At 38.3% G+C, this 16,615-nt stretch overlaps 2 protein-coding genes across 10 annotated transcripts; both read right to left on the bottom strand.

Annotated features, from left to right (window-relative positions):
• Positions 1-236: 236 nt before the first annotated feature.
• LOC124279250 (integumentary mucin C.1-like) lies at positions 237-5,571 on the bottom strand. 5 transcript variants are annotated; one of them, XM_046715064.1, is made up of 5 exons: positions 5,382-5,571; positions 5,080-5,112; positions 2,495-2,812; positions 1,728-2,084; positions 237-348 (listed from the first exon to the last, which is right to left on the bottom strand). In XM_046715064.1, the coding sequence occupies exons 1-5, from the start codon at positions 5,434-5,436 to the stop codon at positions 269-271; spliced, it is 843 nt and encodes a 280-aa protein (XP_046571020.1). In that variant the 5' UTR covers positions 5,437-5,571; the 3' UTR covers positions 237-268. The 5 variants fall into 5 exon arrangements, with proteins under 5 accessions (XP_046571020.1, XP_046571023.1, XP_046571022.1 ...); XM_046715067.1 differs by having other exon boundaries at positions 5,070-5,112; positions 5,382-5,570; XM_046715066.1 differs by having other exon boundaries at positions 238-348; positions 5,075-5,112; positions 5,382-5,568.
• Positions 5,572-7,938: 2,367 nt separating this feature from the next.
• Positions 7,939-11,946, bottom strand: LOC124279249 (integumentary mucin C.1-like). 5 transcript variants are annotated; one of them, XM_046715059.1, is made up of 6 exons: positions 11,834-11,946; positions 11,534-11,566; positions 10,683-11,000; positions 9,914-10,270; positions 8,475-8,550; positions 7,939-8,195 (listed from the first exon to the last, which is right to left on the bottom strand). In XM_046715059.1, the coding sequence occupies exons 1-6, from the start codon at positions 11,886-11,888 to the stop codon at positions 7,988-7,990; spliced, it is 1,047 nt and encodes a 348-aa protein (XP_046571015.1). In that variant the 5' UTR covers positions 11,889-11,946; the 3' UTR covers positions 7,939-7,987. The 5 variants fall into 5 exon arrangements, with proteins under 5 accessions (XP_046571015.1, XP_046571018.1, XP_046571016.1 ...); XM_046715062.1 differs by having other exon boundaries at positions 7,940-8,195; positions 11,529-11,566; positions 11,834-11,944; XM_046715060.1 differs by lacking the exon at positions 11,834-11,946 and adding an exon at positions 11,734-11,827 and having other exon boundaries at positions 7,940-8,195; positions 11,529-11,566.
• Between the last annotated feature and the right edge of the window lie 4,669 nt (positions 11,947-16,615).

Here is a 16,615-nt window from a genome sequence, read left to right as displayed (position 1 = left end):
TGGTGGCGAGTGTTTTTCTGACGTCACAGGGCGGTCAACACCTCCCCGTGACGTCATGGTGGTGGTGAGTGTTTTTCCGACGTCACGGGGAGGTCAACGCCTCCCCGTGACGTCATGGTGTTGGGCCAGCGCTTCCCCGAGGGCATATTACGTCACCTCGGAAAAGCGCTGGCACCTTACTACTTGGCAACAGTTATTGATGTTCTTCAACTCAAATTGAAACTTGAAAGTGAGCCTGAGATCAAACTTAATTATTCTTGATAATCATTTACCTTATCAGCAAAACAACCACCACGGCATTGACAGCAACAAGGATCCCCGCTATCACCCATCCGGCGATTAACAAACCTGTAATGAACACACACACAATTATGGGTACGTTAGATATCAGTCGTCTCTTTGTGGCTATTGCAGATGTGTTCAGTCGCGGTTTCCATGTAATATTTTTTAATAATTATTATATTTATATACACAATTATATTTCCGGGATTATACACAGTTTCATTTCTATAACTTCGACCCATACATACGTTGTCAATTTCTTTGAAAGTTTCTTCACACTGAGACCATTGGCGAATACTTTCACACATGTTGTACCAAAAAGACATTACTTGTTACTCTGCCTGGCGCTCGGCATTGTGGTGTTAAAACAAAGAATCGTTGGCTTTTAATGGGATCCACTCCTCTCTGTGACTGAGTTGCGAGTATTACATACTTCAATGCATATTGCCAGTAGACGTATTACAATGGGACATCATTAAAACCAAATTACCAAATGGCAGCTACACTGTCTATCCATCCTTCCATGCTATCGAAAGTTATGTATATGTATAAGCTAACGGTAAAAAGAAAATCAGTATCTTAAGTGTACTTTGACGTCGTATGAATATTTAAATTCCATTATCAGATTGATCACTTCAATAACTTGAAAATGCTCTCATACGATTATGCACGTTTCTTTCTTGGTGTTTGCGCTATCTGATTGTTCTAGGACAAAATGTTACCACGGTTCCTTTGTAATGAAGGTTACCTCCATGGTCTAGTGGATACCCTTTCTATATGGAGGTCGGGAGATCTGTTTTCCGACCTCCTGGTTGTGTTATACCAAAAATACATTACTTGTTACTCTACCTGACCCTCGGCATCATGGTAATAAAACAAGGAATCGTTGGCTTTTAATGGGACCCACCCCTTTCTGTGATGTAGTTGCGAGCATTACATACGTCAGTGCATCTAATTCGCGGAATATCTAACAGTATAATATCATGAAATAGACAGTGACTTATTTTACCTGAGACAGGCAAGTCTTTTTCAGTTGAAACCGTTAACCACACTATTTTGTTAATTTAGGCCCAACATGCCAATGAAACGAGTCGAGTGACACATATTTTACTACATTTATCCATCTTATTTATATTTTTAAATATGTACATAAATCTGAATGCGCCGTTAATACTTATAGATACGTACAAGACAGATATCCCTGCGAGTTAGAGTATAAGGATATCTATCTTCGCATATAATTAGCAAATTCGCACAAATGATAATTAACAATGTTATACAAATCAGAAAATTGTAACTGTTAGATACAAAGAATGTAAATTGAATGCATTGATATGGTAATGATTTCAAATTGTAATAACACATATGGTGGCATATCACATTTTATGTACAGATAGGAAACAGTTTTAGGTCCTATGAGGTACGTTTACATGAGATGTTCATACCGGGGAAAGACGTGTGTTCCACTGTTGTGCCTTCAGGTGTACTGTCATCAGTACCAGATTGAGTGTTTGTGACGGGTGAGGATGATCGGTTTTCTGACGATAATACTGTTTTCGACCCCGTGGTAGACGCCAACACAGTAGTATATGTCGAAGTAGACAAAGGTTTAGTTGAACTAGGTGTCGATGTGGAAGATGAAGTGAAGAGATGAAGTGGTGATGTTGCGAGTGATGCTGTAGTAGTCGATATTGATGAGGAAATGACATTAACGGTTGCCGTTTGCGGTGGCGTTGTAGTTGATGGAGTTAGTGTCGTCGTTGTCGTTGTAGAAAGAGGGCATTCTATAGATATGTTGGCCGCTACGGATGGAAGGAAGATAATGTCAGAGGCTATGTGATTATTTCAATAGATTTCATAAAATCATAAAGATATACTAACATTTGTTGTTTTTTAAACTATGTTATTCAAGTGAGCAATCCTACGAATATAAACCGCTAAAATGAGACTGTATTGCAAATTAATCATAATGTAGATTTGTTTCATCTCAAATCATGTGACTGTGTGCCAGCTGCTTTAATCATGTGCTTTTATCTAGAGACGGAAGCCATTCTTCACAAAATCATTTATCGATTTAGTGGTATGTTTACACTTGAAGGAAAACCAAGTTCTATGGATAGTCAACTTCTTTATTGCAATGAGTGCACTTGATCATTACGTTGTTACCCATTTTATGGCCTACATGTTTACTGCCATTGAAGTGAAAACATACCTGCTGCGGTTACCTCAACCTCCACACAAAACCTGATATCTGGAGCGTTGTAGGCAAAGGAGACCACACCGGTACCTGGATACATAACATTGTTTGTGCTGAACGTCCATCCACAGTCTCTCCTTGAGCGATCGGTCAGTGTCAGTGTACCTCCACAGGTTGCTGTAGTGTTAGTCACGCTGACCGGAGTAAAATACACTATCGTTGCAACACCCGTGATAGTCAGGTAACAGTCACACCGCTGTACACCGCCTGCTGGAGACCCGTGTAGGTAGAAGTGACGGTCCGTGGTTGAGCCTCCTTTACACATCTCTACAACTGATATCACATATACGCTTGGAATATTTTATGGCTACACTTCTACTGAAGTAATACACTCTTCAAAAGCCATTTAATAAACAGAATATTCGATCTTTAGCACAGTTTAATGCGGAACACCTGTTTAACAATTTAACAAATGTGCCATAGGTTTATTATTGATATGATACATGTTGAAACATCAGACACGTACGTATGTGCGAAAGGGATCGTTTATAAATTATTGCTGGGGGGAGTGATGATGGTTTTAGGGAGGGGGGTTCACCCATTTTGCTCTGGGAAGTTAGGGGGGTTATCAACTTTGTACACATGAACTTTTGAATCTTTATTTTCTTTGTAGTGGAGGCCATAGGCCCAGGTTACACTTCAGGATTTCAGAGCGGTGCATATGTGCATATGCAGTTTAGAAGACAATAAGTTAATTTACAAAGTATACAAAAGGAAGTATGATTTTATTGGCAAAGAAGTGAATCTCTAAGTTTCATTGCATTGTGTATATAAATAGCTAGGTTTCTTACAGTATATGGATTGCCAGTTGACATGAGCATATTGAACTTATGAATAGTGGGATTCGAATAAAAGTTATGTGGTAAATACAAACATCGCAGATTTTGATAACATTACATACCAAAATAAAATGGAATTCATTTTCAATAAAGTTATCTTTACATACAAAACATAATCTATTTGATCTGGGTTGATTAATATAGCGACCGGTTTCAATTTGGAGGCGGTGTGAAGAACATCTGAATTTAGCAAGGGCCGATCGGAATTTTGAAATTGATAAGTCTTTTATGTAAAATTCAACTTTAAATGAGATTTTAAAACAAGAATAAAGCGAAAATTTAGGACTATTTAAAAGCGATGTGTGCCATTCTTGTTCATATCATAACTTGCTCTTAATCTAAAAACAAATTCTGATATGAATTTATCGACATTACATAAATTTTGCTGCTGTTCCCACATAAAGCCAAATCCAAAAGAGTAAAGAATATTCTTAATTTTTGATGCCCAGTTTGTTTTATCATTTACAGAGTCTAAAACTAACATCGTTTAACATTTCTTTACAAATCTGGAATCGGGCATTTTGCATATTTTACACCAATATTTAACAACCTTTTTATATATACATACATACATTGGATAACGGCCACATTCTCCCCTAACTACATGGTTTGAAGTCGACCGTTTGACATTTAAAAAACGTTTACAACAAAACATATGTACAACTTTGACTTCTTTAAAGTTATCAACTCCCCATATTTCAGCTCCATATAAAAGAATCGGACTAATTTTTGTATCAAATATCTTAAAAAATAAATCATAAGGAAGTTGATTAAACGTATAAAGAGCGTTATTCACATGGGGAGACCAAGATAGAGAACGTGCAAATAAAATACCCAAATATTTGAAAGATGAAACAGTTTCCAAAAGAATTCCACTGAAATGCCATTTTTCATATTTTGATGGACTATGGGGGTTCAGCAATTTTGTGCATAAGTAATTAAGTAATATAGATAAATACTATGGTAAAATTGTTTGGGAGGGGTTGTCATTGATTTTGTACATGACATGCAGGGGGTCACTTACTTGGTACATAAATTTTAGGGGGGGGGGGGGCATACACAATGAACATGCTTCTCCATAAAAACCATCACCCCACCCTCCCCCTACCAATAAATTATGAACGACCCCTAAATTAACATATTTTAAGTACTACCGGAAGGTCGCAGGTTCGATCCCCGGCCGCGTCATATCCAAAGACGTTAAAATATGGCACTTGTTGTTTTTACCTGCCTGTCTCCCTAGTATTGTGACCTACCTTCAGTCGTTGGCATTCTATAGCCTGTTTTTATATTGTTTTGTCATTTATAGTTGAAATATTTTAGATTTTGTTACTAGTTTTATATGGATATCTGTGATACACTAGTAGTTTTACTGTTCTTCGTCAACAGGCTTTTAATTTCTAACTTTGTTCATCTTGTATATAATTATTAATTGTTCCCGTCACGATCTGGCTGAAATATTGGCGATGTGACGATAAAAAATAACTCACTCACTCACTCCCTCCCTGCCTGTCGCGAGGATTTAATGGGTACAACACGGACTTATCGGCTCGGAGTCACTATAATGTGTATCTCAGCACTATAAAACCAGCCTAAGTCTGGGCTAGTACAAGCAGTCACACAGACGCATACACTTCGTCATATGAGCGAAATATACGACGTTCATTTCACCTCACCTCACCTCACCTCACCTCACCTCACCTTTCAAAGCTGAATTTCCCCCACATGCTGCCACTGCAATAAACAAAACAAAATAGTTGCAAGTATTGCATAATACAAACATAAACGCACACAGGAAAAAATATATTGGTCGTATACATACAAAATAACTATATTCTGAGGCACATATTCGTATTAACGTCACACGACAAGGAAGATACAAACAATATAGTTCATTACTCACACCGCTTGAACCACTGGGCATCATGCTTCTTCACTTATGCAAATTGTCAGCAGCATGTCAGTAGCACCTGCATCATAACAGTAACGAAGGAAATACTTACCGCCATTGATCATACTAAACTGAAACAAACACATTATAATGACTCGAGATGCCATGTTTCATAGTCCGTGTTCCACTTACAGCCTCCCTATATTGTACTTCCTGGTAGATGTGTATTGTAAAACGCTATTTCATGAGTAGTCATCCGTGAACGGGTTAGCCAGGTATGACATCACGATCTCCATACGTAAGTATCGTTTACATGAATGGGTAGAGATCCCAGTGAAGTTAATGCAGGTTTTAAAGTGTGTGGGGCTTCAGTTGTACATTGATGTTAGATTATTTCAAACTTTTGTGAAGTTCACGTGAATTTCGAAAGGCGTGTCACACTACCGATAGTTAATACGTACTTCCTTATTTGTTTGTAGAATTAGCCTTGCCACTGGAAATGTGCACGCACGCTAGTTTCACATATAGAATTCCATAATACCCTGTTATCGATGTGACTGTCAACAGTAAACATAGAAGCATTGTTGAATTATCAAATTATCGATATGACGTCATATAGTGGCAGTCTGTATAATGAATATAGTCTATTAGTTTCATGTGAGAGAGTCAGTGCATGACGATCGAGTGAAGGTATCTTTAAAGGCACAATGTCACACATTTTCGACAATATTTTGGCCTATATTATATATTGGGGACATATGCACTCACTTTAGCTTCCTATTGATGCAATAAAAGACTTATTATCCCTTACGACTTGCCTGAAATCGATAATTGAAACTTCGAGGTGAACAGCATCAAAACAGATATCACTTGCCATAAATGGAATGTAAATAATTGCTCCATACGTCGAAAACTGTTCGAGGTGAAATAATGTTTGGTTGGCAGAGGTCGATTAATTCATTGCATTAATTCATTTGAACACTTTAATTTATTATTTTAATCTAAATACGTAATTTTATTTGGAATAAAGTCTAGGGTAGCTTCCCCGAGGGCTGATAGTATTATTGAGTGTGTATTATTTCGCATATTATTGGTGTGACATTGTGCCTTTAAATTCCAGCCTGAGCCTGCTTAGCTACTGTTAGGATGTATGACTTAAATGACTTCCTCCTTTTTTTTCCTTATGACAGAAGGATGTGTGGTGTGCAGTCAACTACTCACATTGTCAAATTCTCAGCCAGTAAGTCCGCTGTATTTACATCCTTGTTTGTTGTATGTTGAGAAATGAAACGCCAGAGTGGTTAACGAGGTTCTTCGATGGAAGTGATACAGTAGTCAATACTGACAACCACAGGGACATTTTCTTGTAAGCATTATGATGTACATTTTGGATAGTTGCTCTGGTTTTAAAAATGGCTTTTGTTCAATGAGTGTGATGCACAGAGCAGTGTCATATGAATACAACAGTTGAGACATGTGAGCTTGATAATGTTGATTTTTAATAGATTTAATGCGCACATCAAAATTAATGTAATCACATAAATGCAAAAGATAAACGAATACATGTGATAGCATCAAGTTCAAACATTCTGCTTGGGTCATTGTAATAACAATAGTGTCGGACCAAACGTTCCAGAAAAGGATGATCACATTCATTTAACCCAGTAACACCCTGACCAATCAAGGTTGTGTTTTGTAGCAGACATGATGCTGTCAACGAAGTGGGGTTTTTTTTCTTTGTTCGGTACTTGACCTAGATCCTGGATGTCCATAGGCATGACGGGTGACACGTTGGAACTTATAGCTGATATTTAGAGCGAGCTTGAAAAGTGTACGATTACATTACACCGCACCTCTTTTGATTTACGAAGTAGGTGCCTTCCCACGACCACTCTCACCCTACATCGACATGTGTTGTTTTTGTTTGTTTTGGGTTGGGATTTTTTGTTTGTTTGTGATTTTTGTTTATTAGATTGTTGTCTTTGTTTTTTCTCCCTGGCACATACTGTATGTTTAGTCAAATGCGTATTATACGGTTATACCGAAATTATATCTCTGGTCCTTTTGAATTCGTTGTAACCACAGTTTACAGTATATGTCTGTATCCACGGTTAAAATTGATCTGCAGCAACACAGATTTAATTAGTCAGAGCTTAACCACGGTTATGGGTAACTCACTTCTCCTTTAAAACTGTAGCATAACTCCTTTCAGTAATGCAGCATAATAGATATATGTACATGTAAGCGTTGTATCGAAAATAGGCAATCATTCTTCATATACATCAGAAGACCAAAGCGGTAGATATATATAATTTTAACCACACCTGACATCAGGAAAACACATCATTCGACAAAAAGATATGGTAGAGATTATACAGAAGGAACCGTGTTACACAAACCGAGATTCTTCCAACAAGGATCTTTACTTTCAAGGTGACCCGTGAAGATCCGCAGATCCGGGCTAGAATTGGTTTTCAGTAACCCATGCTTGTTCTAAGATGCGACTAACGTGATCAGACGGTCAGGCTCGCTGACCTGGTTGACATATATCATTGTTTCTCGATTGCGTAGATCGGTGCTCATGCTGTTGATCACTGGGTTGTCTGGTCAAGACTCGATCTTTTACAGGCCGCCGCCGATAGCTTGAATATTGCTGAGTACTTACCACTGTTCTCCTAATCAGAAAGGAATCCAAATATATGTCCACAAATGGATAAACTAAGGGTTACAATAATCACCCATCTCAATGTTGTAGTAATCCTTCACACCAGGTGCTGCAGACTGTGTTTCAATTCTCTCGTACAGTGTATCAGGTTTTGTCACATTGTTCTGGTCCAGCATTTCGTAGATAGAGCCACCATCTGTCTGTGTTGACACAGACTGTTGGCAAGTAGCTCTTGATTCATACTTGGACTGCCTTTGTTTTCTGTTAAGACAAAAAGAACTGTTGTAATAACCAAACATCCCCTTAAACCACAACAAGAAAGCTTTTTAAACAGATTTCAGATCTTACCCATGTTATTAAGATATTTACTACATCCAGTAAACGTGCGGGTCACCATATGAGGTCAAGTTGTAGAAACATGTTGTGGTATTATTACATGAACTGCAGTTTGGTGGCAACTGTTATTGATGTTCTTCAACTCAAATTGAAACTTGAAAGTGAGTCTGAGATCAAACTTAATTATTCTTGATAATCATTTACCTTATCAGCAAAACAACCACCACGACATTGACAGAAACAACGACCGCCGCTATCACCCATCCGGCGATTAACAAACCTGAAAATGAACACACACACAATAATGGGTACGTTAGACATCGGTCGTCTCTTTGTGGCTATTGCAGATGTGTTCAGCCGCGGTTTCCATGTAATATTTGTAATAATTATTATATTTATATACACAATTATACTTCCGGGTTTATAGACAATTTCATTTCTACAACTTCGACCCATACATGTGTTGTCAATTTCTTTGAAAGTTTTGTCACACTGAGACCATGGGCGAATACATGTTGTACCAAAAAGACATCACTTGCCACTCAGCCTGGCCCTCGGCATTGTGGTGTTAAAACAAAGAATCGTTGGCTTTTAATGGGATCCACCCCTCTCTGTGACTGAGTTGCGAGTATTGCATACTTCAATGCATATTGCCAGTAGAAGTATTACAAAGGGACATCATTAAAACCAAATTACCAAATGGCAACTACCTCCCTCTATCCAACATTCCATGCTATCGAAAGTGATGTACATGTATAAGCTAACGGTAAAAAAACCCGTCAGTATCTTAAGTGTACTTGGACGTCGTATGAATATTTAAATTCCATTATCTGATTGATCACTTCAATAACTTGAAAATGCTGTCATACGATTATGCACGTTTCTTTCTTGGTGTTTGCGCTATCTGATTGTTCTAGGACAGAATGTTACCACGGCTCCTTTGTAATGAAGGTTACCTCCATGGTCTAGTGGATACCCTTTCAGAATGGAGGTCGGGAGATGTGTTTTCCGACCTCCTGGCTGTGTTATAACAAAAATACATTACTTGTTACTCTACCTGACCCTCGGCATCGTGGTGATAAAACAAGGAATCGTTGGCTTTTAATGGGACCCACCCCTTTCTGTGATGTAGTTGCGAGCATTACATACGTCAGTGCATCTAATTCGCGGAATATCTAACAGTATAATATGACGAAGCAGACAGTAACATATTTTACCTGAGACATGCATGTCTTTTTCAGTTGACACCGTTAACCACACTATTTTGTTTATTTAGGCCCAACATGCCAATGAAACGAGTCGAGTGACACATGTTTTACTACATTTTACCCATCTTATTTATATTTTTAAATATGTACATAAATCTGAATGCGCCGTTAATCCTTATAGACACGTACAAGACAGATATCCCTGCGTGTTAGAGTATAAGGATATCTGTCTTCGCATATAATTAGCAAATTCGCACAAATGATAATTAACAATGTTATACAAATCAGAAAATTGTAACTGTTAGATATAAAGAATGTAAATTGAATGCATTGATATGGTAATGTAATAACACATATGGTGGCATATCACATCTTATGTACATATATGAGTCATTTTTACGCCCTATGAGGTACGTTTACTTGAGATGTTCATACCGGGGAAAGACGTGTGTTCCACTGTTGTGCCTTCAGGTTTACTGTCATCAGTACCAGATTGAGTGTTTGTGACGGGTGAGGATGATCGGTTTTCTGACGATAACACTGTTGTCGACCCTGTGGTAGACGCCAACACAGTAGTATATGTCGAAGTAGACAAAGGTTTAGTTGAACTAGGTGTCGATGTGGAAGATGAAGTAAAGACATGAAGTGGTGATGTTGCGAGTGATGCTGTAGTAGTCGATATTGATGAGGAAATGACATTAACGGTTGTCGTTTGCGGTGGCGTTGTAGTTGATGGAGTTAGTGTCGTCGTTGTCGTTGTAGAAAGAGGGCATTCTATATTTACGCTGGCCGCTACGGATGGAAGAAAGATAATGTCAGAGGCTATGTGATTATTTCAATAGATTTTATAAAATCATAAAGATATACTAACATTTGTTGTTTTTTTAAACTATTTTATTCAAGTGAGCAATCCGGTGAATATAAACCGCTAAAATGTGTCTGTATTGCAAATGAATCACAATGTAGATTTGTTTCATCTCAAATCACGTGACTGCGTGCCAGCTGCTTTAATCATGTGCTTTTTATCTAGCGACAGAAGCCATTCTTCACAAAATCATTTATCGATTTAGTAGTATGTTAACACTTGAAGGAAAACCAAGTTCTATGGATAGTCAACTTCTTTATTGCAATGAGTGCACTTGATCATTACGTTGTTACCCATTTTATGGCCTACATGTTTACTGTCATTGAAGTGAAAACATACCTGCTGCGGTTACCTTTACCTCCACACAAAACCTGATATCTGGAGCGTTGTAGGCAAAGGAGACCACACTGGTGCCTGGATACATAACATATTGTGTCGTGGACGTCCATCCACAGTCTCTCCTTGAGCCATCCTGTAGTGTCAGTTTACCTCCACAGGTTGTTGAAGTGTTAGTCACGCTGACTGGAGTAAAATACACTGTCGTTGCAACACCCGCGATAGTCAGGTAACAGTCACATCGCTGTACACCGCCTGCTGGAGACCCGTGTAGGTAGAACTGACGGTCTGTGGCTGCGCCTCCTTTACACATCTCTACAACTGATATCACATATACGCTTGGAATATGTTATGGTTACACTTATACCGAAGTAGTACAATCTTCAAAAGCCGTTTAAGAAACACAATATTCGATCTTTATCACAGTTTAGGATTATAGGATTATTATTGATAAGATACATGTTGAAACATCAGACACGTACGTATGTGCAAAAGGGATCGTTCATAAATTATTGCTAGGGGGAGTGATGATGGTTTTAGGGGGTGGGTGGTAGGGGGTCATCAACTTTGTACACACGATCTATGGGAGGGTAGCAATTTTGTACATAAGTAATTAAGAAATATAGATAAATACTATGGCTAAAATTTTTGGGAGGGGTTGTCATAAAGTTTGTACATGACATGCAGGGGGTCACTTACTTGGTACATAAATTTTAGAAAGGGGGGCATACACAATGCACATGCTTCTCCCTAAAAATTATCAGCCTAAGTCTGGGCTAGTACGAGCAGTCACACAGACGCTTACACCTCGTCATATGAGCGAAATATACGACGTTAATTTCACCTCACCTCACCTTTCAAAGCTGAAATTCCCCCACATGCTGCCACTGCAATAAACAAAACAAAATAGTTGCAAGTATTGCATAATACAAGCATAAACGCACACAGGGGAAAATATTGGTCGTATACATACAAAATAACTATATTCTGAGGCACATATTCGTATTAACGTCACACGACAAGGAAGAAACAAACAATATAGTCCATTACTCACACTGCTTGAACCACTGGGCATCATGCTTCTTCACTTATGCAAATTGTCAGCAGCATGTCAGTAGCACCTGCATCATAACAGTAACGAAGGAAATACTTACCGCCATTGATCATACTAAGATGAAACAAACACATTATTATGACTCGAGATGTCATGTTTCATAGTCCGTGTTCCACTTACAGCCTCCCTATATTGTACTTCCTGGTAGATGTGTATTGTAAAACGCTATTACATAAGTAGTCATCCGTGAACGGGTTAGCCAGGTATGACATCAAGATCTCCATACGTAAGTATCGTTTACATGAATCGGTAGAGATCCCAGTGAAGTTAGTGCAGGTTTTAAAGTGTGTGGGATTTCAGTTGAACATTGATGCTACATCAGTAAATTGGAGTTAGTTGTACACTATGTGTGTTTACAGTTCATTATTATCCTCATCTTGCTTCTATATATACTCATGCCAATAATGGTTGTCACCACCTCCCACCCCCCAACCCCACACACACCTCACATCCCACACACACCCTCTCCAATTAAAAATTGAAGGGGGTGACAACCATTATTGGCATGAGTATAATTCTGGCATAATTTGTGTGTTGTGATTTATCTATGTTAAACAGTCAGTAAAAATTGTGACAGAGTAAGTACAATGTCAGTAGGCAATAGAGTGGCAGTGATAATTGCAACAAAGTCAGTGATAATATATTGGCTGGATATAAAATTGAAAATGATGTCCACACAACTGTGGATCTTTATGTAATGGGAGACGACATATACAGTATAGATATATGTAATATATAGTTTCATACACACACACACACACACACACACACCCACACCCTCACACACACACACACACACACACACCCTCACCCTCCAACCATGCAAATAGACTGTACAACCGACAGTGCTGATAAAAGACGTGCACTCTATATAGGACCACTTTCCACCACTGATTACTGTGCACAATGTAAGAGATCAAAGGAACATTTCTGTTGTGATAGGTGATGAATGAGTCAGCCTGAACAATTTGACCTAGGTATTGATTTATAAAATATGAAATATAGAAATAGTTATAGCCATATGTCCAAGCTTAATTCCAAGTCTGTTTATGATGAAAGATATTGGTCAAGGACAGTTTTCATACACTTTGACAGTCCAGGGAATATGTTGGTTCATTTGTGTTGTATTTATCTAGAAATTGGATTTAATGTGTAAATATAACAAATTTCTAAGGTGGCTAATCATTATTTTCTGTTCAACAATAATAAAGAACGTACAACATCGATAAATGGGGTTATTAAGAGAAACTGCACCATGTCGTTGTGAATTCCAATAATGGAAATCGGTGTATTTGTCAAAAAAGAATTCACGTCATCGTCAACTTTGACACCCGCCTTTGGACCAACTTATTATCACCTAAGTATTAGGATTTTACGTACGTTTGAATTTTTCATTCGTTGTATTGTGCATTGGTTATTGCAAACATCTGTAACAACTTGCATTCGTGCGCTCTGTGACTACTGTTTGTATATCAGAGAACGTCATATGACTCTGCTGAAAAGGTGGTTGATCAAGGTTTCAAAATTGTGAAAAATGTATAGTATGCATGTGTACTCATTTCCAAATGGCACTTTTCGGAAAAAATACAATTCCCCATTGTGACTATTACCATATGTTCCCGTGTTTTTTTAAAACAGATGCCGTGTTAATGATAGGGGCTCACAGTTTTCGTATACCTGTTATCATCACGACATCGACAATGTTCATAATACGGTCGCAATTAAAAATCGATTTTCTTTCGGTGGACACTTCTCATGATTTATAAATACTGTTTTCTCTTTTGACAATTTAACCAATAAAATAGTGTGGTCGATCCGATTTATTCCGTAGTAGCAAATGAGGACCCCGTTACACAGAGCTATCGTAGCGCTACGACTATCGTAAGCCTATGTTACAGTATAGGAGGTACAACAGTCGTAGCGCTACGATAGCTTTGTGAAACAGGGCCCAGGGTCGTATGTGCGGAGTAATGCCCTTTGTATGTGAATGAGACATTGCCAACAGAAAGCTTCGGAAAGTTGGAGTTTCTGGACCATAGGGGTCAGAACTAACAGGGTTTCAGTGTGTATACATTTACTGAATGGTAAATTATCTTCTTCACATTCCGACTGGATTTGCCGGTTTCAAATACCAATGTAAAGGCGTTTGATCGAAAGAAGACATCAACCGAAGGTAAAACAATTCCATTATTTCTGTGCATGATTTGCTATTGCCTACAAAGGATGCCATTCGACTCCACTGGCCTACCTAAGAATCCGATATAAAAGTGACAGTGCATGCTTGAATATTCTTAAAAAATGCATAATAAAGCGGCATCAGGAGCGGCATCACTGACGCCAGAATCAGGATGCTTTAGTTGCATGTGTGGGCCATAGCCACCATTGGCATACTGCAACTTATAAACATTGCCACAACGTGCTGATTATGAGAGGCTAGTTATAACAAGTTGTTGCTCTTAAATGTTGCATGTGTTGATCTTGGAAAGCCCATTTCAACATGGTAGAGGCCCCGTTGAGATCCTAATAACTAACCCGCAGTGAAATATGCAGTTAATATGCTAAGGTCTTACAACCATATTGCCAATGACATTTGACTGGTGATCTTTTGTCTGGTGGCAAATACTCAATATTGTATACAAAAATAGTAAGTCCTAAACAAGGACATATCTGTGTAATCACATCGAGTTTTCCTGTGAAGAGTTACACTATTTTCGTCCTCAATACAATTGGACAATAATGTCACGATTGACCACAATTTTATGTACAATTCATCACACGATTTATAAGCTGACAAACAAAATCAACAAGAAATGAAGATCACGTTTGTGTATTCGACTTTCCCAAAAGTGTTGTTATCTCCCTTTACATAATATTTTAGAATTATCTCCCCTGAACGTTGTCTTCTTCCGGTGAGTAGTTTCATCAAAATGGCGGAGAAAAGTGACGTTAGCATTGTTGCGAGTGATGTAAATTTTGATTCAATGAACATGAAAGAACTTAGAACATACTTAAGAGACAGAAACCAAAAGGTAACAGGAGTTAAGGATCAACTCATAGCTCGTGCAAAAGGTGCACATGCACTGAAATTACAGAAAAATACTTCTGTGGTTGGACAATCTAACGCTTCTGGTACCCTCGGTATTTCTTTGTCAATAACATCAAAGCTTTGTACGCCGAGTGGTTATCAGATGCCTGATCCTCTTCATCATTAATTACTGGATGGAGCGATGATCTAGAGTTGCTGCCATTATTCACAGAGAGGGACATATACAATTACCTGGTATTGAGCACCCATCGAACTGTGGACAGTAAACCCATGAAAGCTATTCGTCAACTCAAGGCAGCGATATTTTTATGAAGACTGGCACGTCCACAGCATAGCTGTTCACGGTATCTCTGACGACTGTGACCATCTGTTTGTCAGATGTTTAGTTATACCATCTCTACCAACAACAGATAAGAAGAGTAATCCTGACCATCACGTCTGGGTCTGCCTGTCTAAAGTAATAGGCCATATCAACTCTGCTTACTGTACCTGTGCAGCTGGGTAAGTTTTTCAGAGTATTTCAGATAAACATGAATCACTTTTACAGTTCCCTGATAGTAGATAAATTCGTTGTGGTTTTTGTTTTTGTTTGTTTTTGTTTTTACACCTTCTGTTTAAATCTAAATATATATATCTTGATGAAGGATGGCATTACATAACTGTAATTAGATCTTGATTAGGAGAAACATATTACATGCTAATAATTTGTACTGATAATCTGTTTATTCATTGTGTATTATTGTCTAAAGGTTTGCAGTTAACATTATATTCTTCTTATTAGTGTTCACTGACGGATTTATGTCTAGGATGGGTAATATGAGTCAATTAAACACTGAAAGCACAAACTTAATTACTATTCTTTTACAGAGCTGGAGAAGCCTGCAACCATGTCTCTGCTCTGCTCTATGCCTTGGTGGATATATCACAGAAGAAGGAAGCAGGACAACTCTCGTGTACCTCTACCAAATGTAAAATGGATGATCCTCGCGATCGAAAGCTTGCTCCTTTGACCGCCGACGACCTACATCTAATGTCAAGTGGGAGAAGGAGGTATTAAAGAGGAGAAGAGAAGAAACTAACTGCACAGTAACGTCTTCATATATTGATGAACCCTGTGATATGTGTCCCAATACAGGTATGCCCAAAACAAGCATAAATGTGGACCGATTTAGGAAAAAAATTAATAAGTAATGAAAACAAAAAGAAATGTGGATTTGTAGTCACAACAGGTGTAGTAAATGATGAAGGGCAGATGGATGATGTAAGACTTCCACAGTTACATGCACCACCAGTTGACTTTTGCTTTTGTGATAGTGTTGATCTTTCCTCTCAGAGTTGTCAGAATGTGTTTGAAAATTATGCTGAAACTATCAAAGCTACTGAAGAAGAGTCAACAATTATTGAGAGCATTACTAGGGGACAACAGAAGCAGGAGAATTGGAAGGAGGCAAGGAAAGAGAGGATAACAAGTTCTGATTTTGGCAGCGTTTGTCTACGGAGATCCACTACTGAACCAGATAGACTTGTCCACCATGTTCTGGGTTACGGTAAAGATTTTTCATCAGTTCATACGAGATGGGGCACTTCCCATGAGCCAGCTGCTCGACAACTATATGTTCTCAGGATGACTAAAGACCATCCTAATGTTAGGGTAACACAGTGTGGACTCATTGTAAATCCACAGTATCCCTATTTGGGAGCTAGTCCTGATGGCCTGGTGTCTTGTGTTGACTGTGAAAAGTGCTGTTCATCATATGGACTACTTGAGATCAAATG

This window comes from Haliotis rubra, unplaced genomic scaffold (genome assembly GCF_003918875.1).
Source record: "Haliotis rubra isolate DU_JTF1 unplaced genomic scaffold, ASM391887v1 Scf2487, whole genome shotgun sequence".
NCBI classification, from domain to species: domain Eukaryota; kingdom Metazoa; phylum Mollusca; class Gastropoda; order Lepetellida; family Haliotidae; genus Haliotis; species Haliotis rubra.
The sequence above is the reverse complement of the archived record's forward strand: the minus strand, read 5'-3'. Positions and strand labels throughout refer to the sequence as shown.